Raw genomic sequence first — 17808 nt, 5'->3', positions numbered from 1 at the left:
ATTACATGAACATATTTAACAGTAGTGTAGGGAGTTTGTATATGCCTAACCACGGAAAACAATATCTCTTCTTAAGTTTGCAGTGGCAAGAGAGAAGTATACCTATTTGTAACTTCATGGTTTTTTTATTGTTAAAAGTGAATGTAAACAAAATAGGATCGTTTAAAAAGGAACTATCTATTTTAAATGGTCATAGAATAAAATAATATATGCGACTTACATAATATTTAATGGTGTTTTTACAGATATGTATGCATTGTTTTTTACGTATAGTCAGCGGCAGGCTATTACACACACACACACACACACACACACACTCCTTAAGTCGCTTACCTGAGGAAGAGACGGCCGTGTCACGTGTGTATGTTAAATGTACCTACTTATTATTAATTTATTTGGATTCTTTAAGAGATCTCATGAGATGAACCCCAGACGGTGTCTTCGATCCAGTCGATGAAACTCGACACTCTAGTGTAGACACCGGGTAGGTTTTTCTGTCCACATTTGATACCAAATGATGTGATGCCAACCGTCCAGTACATTTTCCCTTCAGTCTTTAAAGGTATTCTGACTTGAAGTGGGCCACCAGAATCACCCTAAAAGTTAACGTTACAAAAAATTTCAAATTAATTTTAAAGTAGAGTAGAGAAACCATTTATCTTAATGTAAAATAATGGCCAAAATTTCGGCTTTTCTCTAAGAAAAGTATGAAAGAGCTCTTTTGTCCGCCATATGTAGTATATATGTATGTCTTTATAATAATATGAAAAAATGAAACACTCTTTTTATTAAAATGTCACATGAAATATAAAATGGTTTTACGATTTCCACATTCTAAAAAAGTATAACTTAACTCTTACACAGTTTTAAATATATGTATTCTATTGGTATATTGTTTTTATTTGTTGTTGTATAAATATATTTTGTATGTATTTACATGTGTGTGTATATGTTTATTTAGGTGTATACCGTTTAAATGTATGAATATTGTATTATATAACTATGTTTAATATTATAAATTGATTTAATTATAAGTAATAAACTTGCGTTGTTGATTGCGCACTATTACCGACATATTTTTCATAATACGTATACTACTTTTATTAAAGGATTAAAGGTTGCCTGGAAGAGATCGCTATAAGCGATAAAGCCGCCTTTGCCATACGCTATTTGTTTTTGTATCTAATCGTTCTAAAATGTATCTTCTTTTATTATGTGCAATAAATTTTTAATAAATAAATAAATAAACTTTAAGAAACAAGGTTAAATTTTTACAAGATGATAAGCAACAAAAAAACTCAGTATCGTATTCAGTATATATATCTCTAATTCAAACTTTACTTATTATTTCAGAACTGTCAGACTTATTATAGTGGCAGGATTACATTAATTTAAATCTTTACCTGGCAAGTATCGATGCCTCCTTCTAATTTGCCAGCACACAACTGGTGACTACGGGTCCCTCGCCAGTTTCTATTACGATACATTTTCAGTCTGTTATCACAGTCAGGCGTTTCGATGAAGTCAACTGCAGCAACTAGCAGTTTGTTTGATGGTGCACCTTAACCAATACCCAAAAGTTGTAATAAAGATTATTATGAATTTGAGGAATAAAATTTTGCTTACACTGCCACATACAAACATACGTAGGACCGACTGGGGTAGCACCTCGACCTTACAGAAGATCACAACTAAATAATGCTGTTTTCAAGCAGTGTTGTAATCCTGTTGGTGAGTAAGGTGTCCAGAGCTCCTGAGGGGAATTAGGGGTAGGGTCGGCAACGCGCTTGCAATGCTTCTGGTGTTGCAGGCATCTATAAGCTACGGTGAGCCGTACGCTTGTTTGCCGACCACGTTGTATAAAAAAATATAACAAATGTTTCTAGACGATTGTAATATATCCTTTTCATTTGATATAGGTAAATTAGGCGCACTCCTGTCAGATTCATATATGATTAGTAAATGGTAAGTATTAGCCGCAATTGTTGCTGATACATTCTGTTAAAATGTAAAAAAATATATATAAATGAAAATAGACCTTTGTTATTTTTCGAAGACGATTGAGAATATTTACTTTTCTTCATATGGGCGAATTTTATGGAAAAAGGTAGTAATTCAAAGATATTCAAATAATCTTACCTCGTTCAGTATCACCCCATCCTGTTAACATGGCTTCTCTACCAAGATCACTAATATCACTATCAGACCACAAACAAGCTGGTTGAACTTTGCCGAATTTCACCTCACTCTCTAGCTCAATTAAAGCAATGTCATTATACTTCTTTGGTGGGTTGTAATTTGGATGAACGATTATTCTTTTAATATTTATATCTATAGGTTGACCGTTGACGTTAAACTGCAAATAAAAATATGTATCAACATATGATGACTATATCTTGCCTACACATAACACCAACTTCAAAGATTTTATGATTCCATTAAAAAAAAAACTATTTCGAACTGGGTATCAGTTGAAAACTGAATTATAGAAATATATTTATAGTGCTGATTAAAATAAGTTGCAATAATCGTAAGAGTTGAAGACCTTACCTGATCTTCAACAATATCTTCGACACCAAGTCGGACAATCTCTGGTACTCTGTTTAACACATCTCTATAACTTGATGACAGCTTGGAGCAATGAGCTGCTGTGATCAAGAAGGTCTTACTAATCAGAGTACTTCCGCAATAAAATAACCATTTTACCGCTGGGTCCTTTGCTCTCCATCCGAGGGCACCCTGAAATAATATTAAAAAAATTATGTGGTGTCATGGGACACCAGGTAGGAACGAAGTTCCTTCGGATAGTATAGAAGCAACACGATTTAAAAAAAAATGTTGAATTTTATATATATTTTCTAGTTCTTGATTTTTTTTTAAATTTTGTTGATTGGTTTTTAATTAAGTACATAAAAGTATTTAGGAAATTTAGTATTTTAGAAATTAACAAATACCGTAAAATAAAATAAATCAAACAAAATAACAATACTATTATCATCTTCCTGCCCTTATCCCACTTATGTAGGGTCGGCACAACATGTTTTTCTCTTCCATTCCTCTCTATTATTCGTCACTTCAGTGCTTACTCCTTTCTTTCTCATATCCTCACTCACACAATCCATCCATCGCTTTTTCGGTCTGCCGATCGCTCTTCGTCCTTCGACATTCATCCCTAACATTCTTTTACCGACATAGCGGTCATCCCTCCTCATTACATGCCCATACCACGCTAACCTAACCTAACCTAAATAACAATACTATTAATTATAATAATAATTAAAACTATTAAGTGAAATAAAAAAAACATGTGTCTTTATTTATTTTTGTCGACAGTATAAAATTACATAAATAATTTTAAAAAAGTTTACCAGTAATATTTTAGTTTTACATACGTCATATTATACAGTCGTGTGACTGATATTACGTCACTTCCGTTATATATTTTTCTTACGGTTTTAGTATCACTTTTTTTTCAATTCGGTCGCCCAGCCAAATGTCAAGCCTGACGTAAGGAACTTCTTCCAATAACTGGTTAGAATTCTCAATGAACTGTTTCTTATATTTTATAATAAACGTATGTTTATTTTTGTACCTACCATGTGGGGGAACTCTCCAGGTACTGCTGGTCGACCACCAAATATAACCTTAGGGTCGAATAGTATTAAAAGTTCAGGAGTTATTCCATTTTTAAGTTGCGCAATCATATAATTTCGGCCTGGAAATATAAGTAATATAAGTATCTGTCGAATAAGAGTTGCACAAGATTTATAGTATTATATTTACTTATTTTTTGTGATTGACTTACATAGTAAATAACTTATTATATATAAATTGTTACTTACATGTCTCTTGATGTAGAGTTTCATTTTCTCGATTTTCTAACTCCCATATATATTCATAACATTCTAGAAACACACAAAATTTGTTGTTATAAAGCAAATCCTTTTACGGTCAGGAATTATTTTACAGGCAGGAAAAACAATGTAAGAGCTAAATTTTATTATAAAAATTACTTTTTTAAGCTTCGGTTTCAAAAATATGCTCAGATGTATAAGATTTGGATCTAATAGGGTCGTTTGTGATTTACTTTTATTAATATTCATACTCACTAGTTTCACTGAGTCTTCGCCGTAAGTCTGTGAACTTAGGCCTCACCGACACATAAGGCTCGCAGGATTTATTGTCGTAGTTGTCAAATTTAATATGTGTCGTGTCATTATTCTGTGGAAAAATATCAGGTTCACAGTCAATGTTTACTATTTTGTCCCTTAATTTTTGTCAACATTTATTAATAAGTTAAATTCATGAGTGAAAAAATTTGAAATGTTTATTTTGATTACAAAATGTAGGTACCTACACATACACATGTTTTTTTTTCTTTAGTGGTCATGCTTCAAAAATGTTTGATGAAAATATGTAACTATTATATACAAGAGATTGCTAGTTGTGGTTGTCTATAAATGGATGAGTACGGTGAGCGAGAATATTGTTTTTTAAGGACTTTTTAACCAACTTCAAAAAAAGGAGGAGGTTACTCAATTCGACCGTGTATATATATATATATATATATATATATTTGTCTCTATATATATAGATATATGTTCATGTATATTCGGGGATAACTCCGTCGTTTATGAACCGATTTTGATAAATCTTGTACGTACGTTGTATTACTTGTCGATATAATTAAAGTCGGTTTTTGTTCGTCTGCCTGCAAACACAATTATTGTGTATCATCTCTTGGCATTCTTTAAAATAAATAATTGATGAATTTTATTTAAATATTTTAATCATATATTTATTATAGCCTATCACTAGTCGCTACACTTTAATATTTTGAAATAAAAATATTGTGTACTCTTACAAAGGAATAAAATCGACTTCAATTACGTCAACCAGTAATACAACGTAACCTACGTTGAAAAAATAGTGTAGTAAGCTCGCATTATTCAAGATAACTGAAAAAGTACTCATCAGATCTCAATCAAATTTAAACAGGACTATATGAAAATATTAACTTTCAATTAAAAAAACAGTCATTGAAATCGGTACACTCAGTAAAAAGTTATGAACTATAATACGAAGTAGATCGACGAAAAAATATTCTAGTAAATACGCCTTATTAGCGATAATTCAAAAAGTACTTACTAGATCTTAATTTAAATGGGACAATACAATATGACAAGTACCACCTTCCGATTCGAAACACAATCATCGTAATCTGTCCACCCTGTAATAAGTTCTGAGGTAAAACACATAAGAAATTAATAAAATAATTGTGTTTGCTCGCAAATGAAAAAAAAAACCGACTTCAATTACATCGACAAGTAATACAACGCAGAACGACGAAAAAATAGTCAAGTAACTACGCGTTACCAAAGATTAATCAAAAAGTAGTTATCAGATCTCGATAAAATTTATATGTGACCACATGATAAACACCAGCTTTCGATTAAATTAAAAATTATCAAAATCGGTTCACCCAGTAAAAAGTTATTGCGGATTTTCGAGAGATTCCCTCGATTCCTCTGGGATCCTATCATCAGATCCTGGTTTCCTTATCATGGTACCAAACTAGGGATATCCCCTTTCCAACAAAAAAAGAATTATCAAAATCGGTACATCCAGTAGAAAGTTATGCGCTATAATACAACGTAGGTCGACGAAAAAAGCGTCAAGTAAAAACGCATTATTTGATATAACTCGAAAAGTAGTTGTTAGATCTTAAATAAATTTAAATGGGACCAATTAGCACACACCAACTTTCGATTAAAACAAAATTTGTCGAAATCGGTTTACCCAGTCAAAAGTTCTGATGTAACATACATAAAAAAAAAATACAGTCGAATTGAGAACCTCCTCCTTTTTTGGAAGTCGGTTAAAAATATGTAAGCGGTGCTTGAATTGTTAACGCTACTGTGTCAGTATAAATAAAGAATAGCAACTTACTCTTATTAATTCCACCAAAATTTTCTCGATCTCATCAGTAGAATACTGGGCAGTAATCGCTGAAGCGGTTGAAAATTTTTAAATTTAAATCTGCCATTTATGAGTTTGTAGTAGGTTGGTTTGATTTTATTTTAAATTAATTTAATTAAAATTATAATGAAACAGTATTTGGTATAATTGATTTGTTGTAATGTTTTATAAAATTTAGTTTGTTACATTTTAATTATTTATTTTTTAATTGATAATTAATTAAGTCAGAAATAATATTTTTCCTATTCGTTTTTGTTTATATAATTATTGATTTTACTATTGTTTGAATTACATATAATTCTGTGCGTAGTTTATCGATGATTTCTTTGCTTTTTAGCACATTTATGACTTGTTTACTATTGAAAACTATATTGATTTGTGCATGAGCTGTATAATATTTTTAATTTATTGTACAATTCAAAGTAGCAGACATGTGTGGGTTTATTTTTTTTGTATAATTTTTTTAAATGTATTTAAAAATAGAACAATGTTAAGTTTTTCCTCCTAACGTTAAGCGTTAAATGATATAACTTGGCAAATGAAAAAAAGAAATAAATTAGCTACCAACTGACAATATTTATGTCACTGATATTTATGTATAGTACAAAATTAATATAAAATATAAGCGTAGTTTATAAATTAAGAATTGACAATAATAACAATTTAAACAGCCTACACTATACACACGCAAACACACACACACACACACACACACTCACACACACACACACACACACACACACACACACACATATATATATATATATATATGTGTGTGGGTGTGTGTGTGTGTGTGTGTGTGTGGCTGGCTGTTAAACGAAATTAAATGATCATTTAGAACTTTATTTCCAGCCTAAGTAGTTAAAGTATTTCTACTTCACTCTTTCAAATGAAATTTAAATAATAAGTTGAAAAAATAAATATTTCTTCTCTATGAATTCTATATATGTATATTAAATCTATTTTGTTTTTTGGAGTTCACATTTACTGAATACTATTAATATGTAAAAACGAATAACTTAAAATACGTACCAGCAAAAAATAACGTAAATATAATTATATAAAGCATTTTTGTTGTTTTTAATAATATTTAATGATAGTTTTGTTATTAAATATACACTTAGCACAAAACTACCGCAATGGCAGAGTTGTTGAGGACTAATAGAATGAAACGTTTGTCTGGTAAAACGAGTAAAATGAGTGACATCATGATTTATCGACTTGGTTTATACGTTATAAAACCTAATATTAAGTACATCGTTGTTTTTGTCCAATCGGTTTTCCCATATTTTGCTGCCAAACAATTGAATGTTTTTAAAATGTTAATTTGGGATAATAGGCACTTGTCCGACTGGCAATAAACAATAATTAGTTAACGTACGGCGTTGAATATCAAACAATGCACAATTCGCCATTATGTTTCACTAAATAAGGTAGAAAATAATAAAAAAGTTATTTACTTTTAATACTCATCTCATAGATTACAAATTTAGGCACGGTGCTACATTTTTTAAAAAGTTTTCCCGAGATATTGTCGTTGGGGAATTCTATACCGATTCAATTCAAGTATAGAATTGACAAATTAATAATATTTATTATTATAACTTTACTTATATTTATCACTAGCTATGCTCACGACTTCGTCCGCGCGAAATTTAATAAAAAAGTTATTGTACAGTTCGCAGAGTTATAAAATAAGTAAATTTCTAAAATAAAAGAAGCCAAAGTTACTCCTTACTACGTCAGCTATCTGCCGGTGAAAGTCCCGTCAAAATTGGCTCAGCCGTTTCAGAGATTAACCGGAACAAACAGACAGACAGGCAGACAGACAGACAGACAAAAATTGTCGAAAATGTTATTTTGGTATATGTACCGTGTATACATCCATATGCATTTACTAAAAAGTGGTTATTTTAATATTACAAATAGACACACCAATTTTATTTATTAGTATAGACAAGACGACTCTTGTTAATATTTTAAGTTAACTGAACAAACAAATAATTATAGCACGCAATATTTCCTGTTATAAAATAACAATTACATAAGTCGTAACAATAGAACTAGTAATATATTTATCTTATAGTTACGGATGTGACGTAATAAGACAGTTTAAATACAAGACGGCTTACTTACATTATTTCAATATTCGATTTTGGAAACATCTTTAAAGAACGTTAACGACTTAAAGGGACTTCCATATGTAGAATTTCGAAGTTATTAACAATAAAATAATTGGTAGTTATATTTTTATAATATTTGTCGTAGAATGAAAAGTTGTCTGTTTCGTTTGTTTATCATAAGACACTTTATAAGTTGATAGGCATTGTTACAGTATGGGGCAAAGTGGTGGATTATCGCTTTGTAATATTTAGCTGTGTGGTTACGGCAGTAAAGAATATAGCCACCCACTCTCTTCCCGTGGGTGTCGTAAGAGGTGACTCGGGGATAGCACAGTTCCACTACCACCTTGGAACTGTTAAGCCGACCGGTAGCAGGATAACCATCCAACTGCTGGCTTCCAAATACACAGGTCGAAGACGGTTAGCAGCGTCGGTGCGACAAAGTCTGCCCTGCGGTCACCAACCCGCCCACCCAGCTTGGTGACTATGGGCTGCCCGATATTACTAAATAATCTCAAAGTCTTAATTTCAATATTTGACACTTATAAATTTATTTTCTATAAATTGTACACAATGGACAAAAAATACATAAATATTTTAAGCGTATAGAAAAAAGCGTGGTTCATGTATATAAAAATAAAATACGTCATTATCATACATCGTTAAAATAAAATTGTTTAAAAATAACACTTGCAGCTGATAGCAATCAGCTTATGCAATTAATGAAATCCAATCGATTGTGTACAGTCTCGCCGAGGGATACAGCGGAGATTATCCCCGGACGAAGGGATGACGAAAAACGAACCGCTTGTACAATCCCATAACATTTGATGACAACTCCATTAAATCGAAACCACGGTGGGTATATCGTGTTCGGTTTTTGATGTAAAGTGTAAACACATACAATCTACAACTATATTCGGAATAGTGGTGGCAATTACATTTCGATTTTAATATAAATTACTAAAATTAGTAAAAGGTTCATACTTAATTAATTTAATAAATGCTTCTAGTAGGATTTTCGCCAGTGTCAGGGATCCAGAAACACACAATACACAAGCACAAACGCCTAGACCACGACAACCATCAATATGGCAAATACAAATGTCTGTATGTATAAATAAATGAATGTAAACTATCTTCTTTTGTATGTCATTGTTGGTCCAAGATTTTAGTGTCAGGGTTAAAATTATTGCATCCTACATATTTCAGTTTTATTATTTATCTTATTTTATACCCTTAAATAAGTCAACAAGACACGCAAATTAGAGCAAGCATGCACACTTATTACTATACAGTTGAGTTATAATTAACCGACTTCCAAAAAAGGCGGAGGTTCTCAATTCGACTGTATTTTTTTTTTTTTTTATGTATGTTACATCAGAACTTTTGACCGGGTAGACCGATTTCGACAAATTTTGTTTTAATCGAAAGGTGGTGTGTGCCAATTGGTCTCATTTAAATTTATTTGAGATCTAACAACTACTTTTCGAGTTATATCTAATAATGCGTTTTTACTTGACGCTTTTTTCGTCGACCTACGTTGTATTATACCGCATAACTTTCTATTGGATGTACCGATTTTGATAATTCTTTTTTTGTTGGAAAGAAGATATCCCTAGTTTAGTACTATGATAAGGAAACCAGGGTCTGATGATGGGATCCCAGAGAAATCGAGGGAAACTCTTGAAAATGCGCAATAACTTTTTACTGGGTGTACCGATTTTGATAATTCTTTTTTTGTTGGAAAGAAGATATCCCTAGTTTAGTACCATAATAAGGAAACTAGGATCTGATGATGGGATCTTAGAGAAATCGAGGGAAACTCTTGAAAATCCGCAATAACTTTTTACCGGGTGTACCGATTTTAATAATTTTTAATTTAATCGAAAGCTGATGTTTATCATGTAGTCAAATATAAATTTTATTGAGATCTGATAACTACTTTTTGAGTAATCTTTGATAACGCGTAGTTACTTGACTATTTTTTCGCCGATCTGCGTTGTATTACTTGTCGATGTAATTGAAGTCGGTTTTTTTTCGTTTGCGAGCAAACACAATTATTTCTATATTAATTCAATCAAGTTTGTCGTGATGTTGATTTATATTTGTTGATTTTTATTTCATATTCATTTGTTCTTCTAGATGTGATTTTGATTTTGCAATGTTTAGTTTGGTAATTGACTATTCTGTTTCTTCCTTTAATGTATTTACATAAATGATATTTATTATTATTTTTTATATAGACATCTTTTGAAAAACGGTGAATTTGGGTAGTGAAGCTATTTATGTGTATACACACGTATTCTAGATAAACCTTGCTTCAGCCTGTAATATCCCACTACGTGCATAGGCCTCTTTCCTCATGTAGGAGAAGGATCAGAGCTTAATCCACCATAGATATACCTAGATGATAATAAATGTGTATACATATTCTAGACTATTGATAAAAGATTTGACAGTCACAATTAGTGTAACCAGCATTTCCCGTTTTCCTTACCTATATCCCTCTTACTCCTTACATCCCTATTGTAGTAATGCTTTTGTGAAATAAACAATGCCACAACCCCTAAGTTCATGCATCGTTCAAGAAACTAACGTTTTACTCACAACAATAGTTCTGAGTTATCGCGCAAAACACTTTGACAGTCGCTTCTGTTTCGCTAGCGTAGAGCGAGTACTGTTATATAATCTTAATTTATATGTATCCCGATTTGTAATCGCTGATAACGGAAGTTCTATGTTATAAGTTTCGTGTCTTCGAATGCGGTTATCTAAGCTATATGCTCTTCGATGTCAAAAGCCTTGAGACATAGGAAAGCTATTATTTAAAACACGACAAAAGAAAAATATTGAGGTTGATTTATAATAACAATAATTTCTTTACTTTTTCTCTTACTCGGAACGTTAATTCTCAATATCTATAAATATTGAAACATAAATATTTAACATCCAATTAAAACTGAAAAGCGTTTAATAAAAATATTTTTTTATTTTTCCATTATAATAATAATTTTGGTTGCTTGCTATCGAAAAAAAAAAAAACGACTTAAATATTACAACAAACAGAATGTAGGTAGAAGAGTAAAATAGTCGAGTAAATATGCATTATCAGAGATAACTCAAAAAGCGCTGGTCAGATTATCAATTAATTTTAAATGCAACCACATGATAAGCATCCCTTTCGATTAAAAAAAATCATTAAAATTGTTTCGTCCACTTAAAAGTTACGCGGTAATACACACACAAAAATAAAAGTTACAGTTGAATTGAGAACCTTTTGAAGTCCGTTCAAAATATTGAGCAATGGAAGAACAAAGACTAACATAGAAATAATTTCATTGACTGAAAAAAAAAAGAAACGTACGTTTGTTACGCATCAGAATGCTTTTACAAATAGGTACGCACAAATCCGATTTACTTTTTTCCGACTACGTGACATTTTATCACCAATGTGAATTACGATAATAAATTTTTAGTACGTTTTAAATTTGAGCCTTATTGCATTAAATATAACATTTAATTTAGAGCTAGTGAAGAATTTAATTAAAAATTATAGACTAGTGAAGAAAGTCAATGAGTTCGGTTCGAGTTGAACACGCGCCTTCTAGTTTAATTATAATTACGATACCGAGTAAGTGAAGTATACAGAGTAACAGAGTATACAGAGTAAGTATACAGAGATTAGATAAATATAAAATATTTTCTTAGGTAGATCTAAAAAAATTGAAAATCTTAGACTATTACATTCTGTTTTTGTTTTATGTTGTTTTTGAGGTATTTTGTCTAAAAGTAATAAAATGGTTGATTTGATTATGTAATTTTGTCCATTCGCTGAAGAATAATCTCTAAATTTCAAAATATTGGACAACCTAGTAATGGAGGTGTAAATAAATAAATAAATAAATAAATATCTTATAACGTACACACACGGTTGTCTGTTCCTATGGTAAGCAACTTAATGCTTGTGTTACAGGTAACAGCCGACTGTTATGACTATATATGTATTTTTATAAATAAACATAGAAATAATACATATATAAATATATAAATACATATATTACACCCAGACTCAGGCGGGAATCGAACCCGCAACCTGCGGCACAGAAAGCAGGGCCACTACATTCTTATGTATATGATTCATTCTTATGTATTTTAAGTAAAATAAATGTCTTTCAGTTACATAGAGTACTGTTTGTCTGTTTTAATTATGATTAAAAAAAATATAATTACGTATAAATAGTTTACGATTATTCTTAACGGTCCCCAGTACGATATGAATTCTGTATCGAGGGTTTGAAAAGAAACAAAACACAAACGCCCAGACTATGAAAAATTAACAAATAGCTGCCTTTTTAAAGTTGCTGTAACCACTGCATCAACGCGTCATCTAATAAAAGTGTTTAGTATGTATGTGCGTACCTACATACTAGTAAAGCTTAGAATGTACGTAGGTACATAGAAAAGTAAGTGTGTTTATTCTCAAACTAAAAAAATGTATTCTATTTACATCGATAATAGTACAACATACATTTTAGGGGTAGCTACTACTAAAACTATTCACACGAAACAAACTCTCGAATAACAAAAAAGAATCATTTAAATCGGTACCTACACTCAGTAATAAGATATGAGATAACACACTAAAAACGATTGAGTTGAGAACTTCCTCCTCTTTTTGAAGTCAATCAGTTAGTTAAATTTAGCAGTATGCCTAATTTATATATAAAAAAAAATAACGCATCTGAATCAATACGTTAAATCTTTATGCACTTTTGAGATTCTGTTTATTTGTTGTACCACGTGAGTGGTAAAACTTCAGCATTATAAGAGTATGGCTATTTATATCACTACATAGTATAAAACAAAGTCGCTTTCTCGTTTGCGGCGGTTCCGGTCGGTTTTTTCTCTAAAGTTAACGCGTGTGGGCCACTTGCAGTAATGAATAAATCAAAACTACTGGATCGATTTTAATCATTTTTTCAGTGAGTGACATAGGCTATAATTATATTTTATACCCGTGCGAAGCCGGAGCGGGTCGCTAGTTAGTAAATATATTATCATACTAGAGATTATATCAAATAGAATTGACACATACGTCTTATGTTTTCCCGAATTCACGTCACGTGAACTATTGGCCGCGACGTGTCGCATCGCATCTTCCCGAGGTTAATACTCGACCCTAACACCTCTACATCGATGAATATAATACCTACTTTGAATTGCTGTAATGCAGCCATTTTCTAATGGTAGGCGGTTACCGTAGCTTATAGACGAATTGACGCATAGTTAGTCTTTATTAATTTAGCTGTGAAACTTTGTAAGGTTGAGGTACTGGCTGCTTTAAATTTTAAGCAGGGTATTTCCGGCCTTACCCTACCTCAATTTAGTAAAAATAACTTGCTTTTAATTCTAGATCCTTTCAAATAATCGTAATGTTATGATAACGACTAATAATGAAGCGTGTTTGAGTTTTCTACCGCTTAACAAGTTCTGATCAAAAGTTTTGCTGTAAAAATTTTCAAGTTGTTATTAATCAATTATGTTTGATTATTCTTTAAATTTAAATGAAGAGTTTATAAAAAATCTGGATTTTGTAGTGCTTATCGATTTTATACCTGGAGACCTTTAAGTATTTTAATGAAACTTAAAAAACGCGATCGTTCTGGTGAATTTTTTTTTTTACACAAATTTACTAATAGTTGTATTATATTAAGTCAAATAGTTTCAAAATAATTGTGTTTATTTTCAATAAACGGTTACTGCATAAATTTATTGATTTTTTATACGGTCATGATATAAAACTTTTCTTTTCTTTTCTTTGATGAGCCGTTTAGTTTTGTACACATATTGCATTATCAAAAAAATTACTGTAAGCTAACGAAATCTTCATAAAAAAACCTTCAGAAGTTAAGAAGATATGAGATAATAAACAATATGACATAAACATAAAAAAAAAACATAACCATTCATGACATTCGGATTATAAAAAACCGATTTCCAATACACATTGTTAGGGATAGCTCAAAAATTATTCAGGTCTTTCTTAACTTTAAATGGAACCATGTGACGAGAATCACCTGTTATACATATTGATGAAATTGAAGTATTTGTCGGTGATTTCAAAATAATTGTGTTTTTTATGTGCATATAATTATGTAGTTATTTATACGATACGAAAACAAAGAACGATTTTAAAAATTTGGTCTTTCTGTTTGTCCGGGCTAATCTTCAGTATGGCTAAACTGATTTTTATGAGACCTTCACTGGAAGATAGAGGATTTTATGGGGCAACATATAGACTACTCATAATCCCGGATTTCATATCATTAAAAAATAATAATTGGGTACTCATTATTATTTAGATAGAATGTACCTCACGAACGAAGACGCAGGTATGGCTAGTTCGATTATAATAATTGTGTTTGCTAGCAAACGAAAAAAACCGACTTCAATTACATCGACAAGTAATACAACGTAAGTAGATGAAAAAAATTAACAAACGCACTAGTCGTCACTATGATTTTCGAGGGTAACCCTCGATTTCACTGGGATCCTATTCTCAGATCCTGGTTTCCTTATTATGGTACTACGCTTGGGATATCTTCTTTCCAACAAAAAAAGAATTATCCAAAATCGGTTCATAAACGACGAAGTTATCGCCGAACATACATTAAAAAAATATACATATACGGTCGAATTGAGTAACCTCCTCCTTTTTTTTAACCGACTTCCAAAAAAGGAGGAGGTTCTTCGACTGTATTTTTTTTATGTATGTTACATCAGAACTTTTGACCGGGTGGACCGATTTCGACAATTTTTTTTTAATCGAAAGGTGGTGTGTGTCAATTGGTCCCATTTAAATTTATTTGAGATCTAACAACTATTTTACGAGTTATATCTAATAATGCGTTTTTACTTGACGCTTTTTTCGTCGACCTACGTTGTATTATACCACATAACTTACTGGACTCTACTGGATGTACCGATTTTGATAATTATTTTTTTGTTGGAAAGAGGATATCCCTAGTTTGGTACCATAATAAGGAAACCAGGATCTGATGATGGGATCCCAGAGAAAACGAGGGAAACTCTCGAAAATCCGCAATAACTTTTTACTAGGTGTATCAATTTTGATAATTTTTAATTTAATCGAAAGCTGATGTTTATCATGTGGTCACATATAAATTTTATCGAGATCTGATAACTACTTTTTGAGTAATCTTTGATAACGCGTAGTTACTTGACTATTTTTTCGTCGATCTACGTTGTATTACTCTTCGATGTAATTGAAGTCGGTTTGTTTTTCGTTTGCGAGCAAACACAATTATTTGAAGTCGGTTATAAAGAATCACCAAAATCCATACTCTTGGTACAAGCTATGAGTAAGAGAGAGTTAGTTACACGTAAAAATACAATCGAATTGAGAATCTCTTCCATTAAAAAAAATATGTTAATAATGAAGTTTTTATAAAAAATATCTGTAAAATACATTATTACTGTACCTATTCTGGAGGCAGATATGTGTGTGTATGATTTTTACGTGACTCTTTTTTTTTACAAACAAATCTCATGCTTTCCTTCTTACTACTATCCTTGTTTTAGAACTGGTTTGGTTAATTTAAGAAAGATAGATACTTGAGAAAGATATTTCTTGCAGAAATGTTTATTGTGCTTAAAATACAATCTTTCAAATCAAAGCATCGACTCGTCATTGAAGTCACTGCCCTTAACGTAACGTAGTAACTATCCTTTAACTTAATGAGACTTAAAATTTAACTGATTGAGAAAACAATAACCACTTAACTAATAATCAAGAAGAGAGAGTATGTAAATATAGGACATATAGGAGTCACGACAAGGCAATACGTCTAGAAATATTCAAGAACTCTTTGTAAATAAGCGAATGTTACATAAGCAATTAATGTAGTAAACAAACCGAGTCAATCGGATACCTAATTACCCAAAGCGCAAACACAGCTGTTTGACGCCGCTCCGCATCTCGGAAACTTCAGCTCACACAAGTTAGAAAACACAAATAAGGATCCGAAGCTAGATTTGATTAAATGTCGTGGGTAAATATTTTTCGGAATAGCCAATCGCAACCGCCGACAAAGTTTTTTGTTTGTTATTTAAACTACGAATCTTGCATCTTACTAGAGTCGATCGTGTTACAAAGTTTCTGTTTGACGAACCCTCTAATAACAGGCTGACTTCCATTCAAGTTCTGATCAAATACATATGTATCACACATTCTAACGAAAAGGAGTTTGATACTTTTGGGCTACACGAACTTTGACAGTAGGACATTTTAGATTTTCTAGCATATTTCTTTTAATATTTATTAATTATCATTAAAACATTCTTGTTGTTACGATCCTGAGGCAGATTAATTAGTTCTAATGATGACAAAGTAATAAAATACAATATGAATAATTAACTGAAGTAGGGCACAGAAGGAAATTTCGTGCTCAAAATATGGAGCAGCCCGACTGGGGTAGTACCTCGACCTTAAAAAAGATCAGAGCTAAATAATACTGTTTTCAAGTAGTGTTGTGTTCTTGTTGGTGAGTAAGGTGACCAGAACTCCTGGGGGGAATCGGAGATAGGGTCGGCAATGCATTTGCGAAGCTTCTAGTGCTGAAGACGTCTATAAGCTAAGGTAATCGCTTACCATCAGGTGAGACATATGTTAAAAAAAATTTAGGAAGTACACTAGGGTAGGTAGAACACAGTAAAACACACACAATGAAGTTTGTATTTCAACTATTTTTACAAAAAAGTTGATAATAAAGAGACAATCATCTAGTGTTATATTGACATCAGATGTGGATGATAAATACAACCTTTTATGGTTACAAATAGAGATGGGGTCACGATAAACTGCAGTTTATGTTCATTTTGTAGCTATTACTTCTATGTTCAAATGTCGTTCAATGTTGAGTTTTCGAACGTGTTAATTAAATATCCTGATATTTTAAACAACTTATAATAGTCAAATAAATAATGTAAGTTTGCTGCAGCTTGTAATATCCCACTGCTGGGCATAGGCCTTTTTCCCCATGTAGGAGAAGGATCAGAGCTTAATCCACCACACTGCTCCAATGCGGGTTGGCGGACATATTCCCTATACTGAGTAACGATCGCTATCAGGTCAACTTGTTAATTGATTTCGGCACCTAGCAACGTTAACATTGCTTCGCAATGGCGTTTTGCCTAAGAAAATGCTTCTAAAAAATTTCAATAATGCCTTCCTCTACTTTGTTATGATTAATATTGTAAATTATTTTAGTAACAACACTTGTAGTGCCTTAGATATCTGTCAATTTAAAATATCTCTTGAAAATATTGCCAATTAATTGTTAACTATACAAATTAACTCTAAAGCAAATATACCAAATGACTTCGTACGGTTAATAGTATTGTAGGATGTCATCAGTTAAGTATGAAACTGCGAGGTCAAGAGCCTTATCTCTAATATCGCAGTAATTAAGCTTTAATTAAAAATGTGCTTCATCCACGGCACAATTAAGCGCTTTGACAGGTCACAGAAGAACATACCGTTAGCGTTCTGAAACTTCTCAGTCATCATTGATATGCTTATGAAAAGACACTTTTGTAGCGATTTCAGAACGATATTTGGTTAATCTGTAATAGTTAGTTGGTTTATTTATTTTATCGAACTTTTTATAATTATGATTCGAGT

The 17808-nt window shown here is 31.6% G+C and overlaps 1 protein-coding gene and 1 long non-coding RNA gene across 2 annotated transcripts; both read right to left on the bottom strand.

The window, feature by feature from the left end:
• Nucleotides 1-210: 210 nt before the first annotated feature.
• Nucleotides 211-3704, bottom strand: LOC123659249 (serine protease snake-like). Its single transcript, XM_045594498.1, has 5 exons — nt 3597-3704; nt 2551-2739; nt 2140-2356; nt 1404-1561; nt 211-596 (listed from the first exon to the last, which is right to left on the bottom strand). The coding sequence occupies exons 1-5, from the start codon at nt 3702-3704 to the stop codon at nt 405-407; spliced, it is 864 nt and encodes a 287-aa protein (XP_045450454.1). The 3' UTR covers nt 211-404.
• Nucleotides 3705-3841: 137 nt separating this feature from the next.
• LOC123658823 lies at nt 3842-6003 on the bottom strand. The gene is made up of 3 exons (XR_006743939.1): nt 5950-6003; nt 4110-4221; nt 3842-3905 (listed from the first exon to the last, which is right to left on the bottom strand). It is a non-coding gene; the product is annotated as an uncharacterized LOC123658823 (long non-coding RNA).
• Nucleotides 6004-17808: the final 11805 nt, after the last annotated feature.

Source organism: Melitaea cinxia, chromosome 13 (genome assembly GCF_905220565.1).
Source record: "Melitaea cinxia chromosome 13, ilMelCinx1.1, whole genome shotgun sequence".
Lineage (NCBI taxonomy): Eukaryota > Metazoa > Arthropoda > Insecta > Lepidoptera > Nymphalidae > Melitaea > Melitaea cinxia.
The sequence above is the reverse complement of the archived record's forward strand: the minus strand, read 5'-3'. Positions and strand labels throughout refer to the sequence as shown.

Bases quoted from the DNA above. Each gene is read 5' to 3' on its own strand.
- LOC123659249 (XM_045594498.1), bottom strand. From the start codon at position 3,704: ATGATTGCGCAACTTAAAAATGGAATAACTCCTGAACTTTTAATACTA. The intron at 2,740-3,596 runs GTAGGTACAAAA...ATATTATTTCAG, and splicing joins CTGGAGAGTTCCCCCACATG to GGTGCCCTCGGATGGAGAGC. The intron at 1,562-2,139 runs GTAAGATTATTT...GTATTGGTTAAG, and splicing joins ATGGGGTGATACTGAACGAG to GTGCACCATCAAACAAACTG.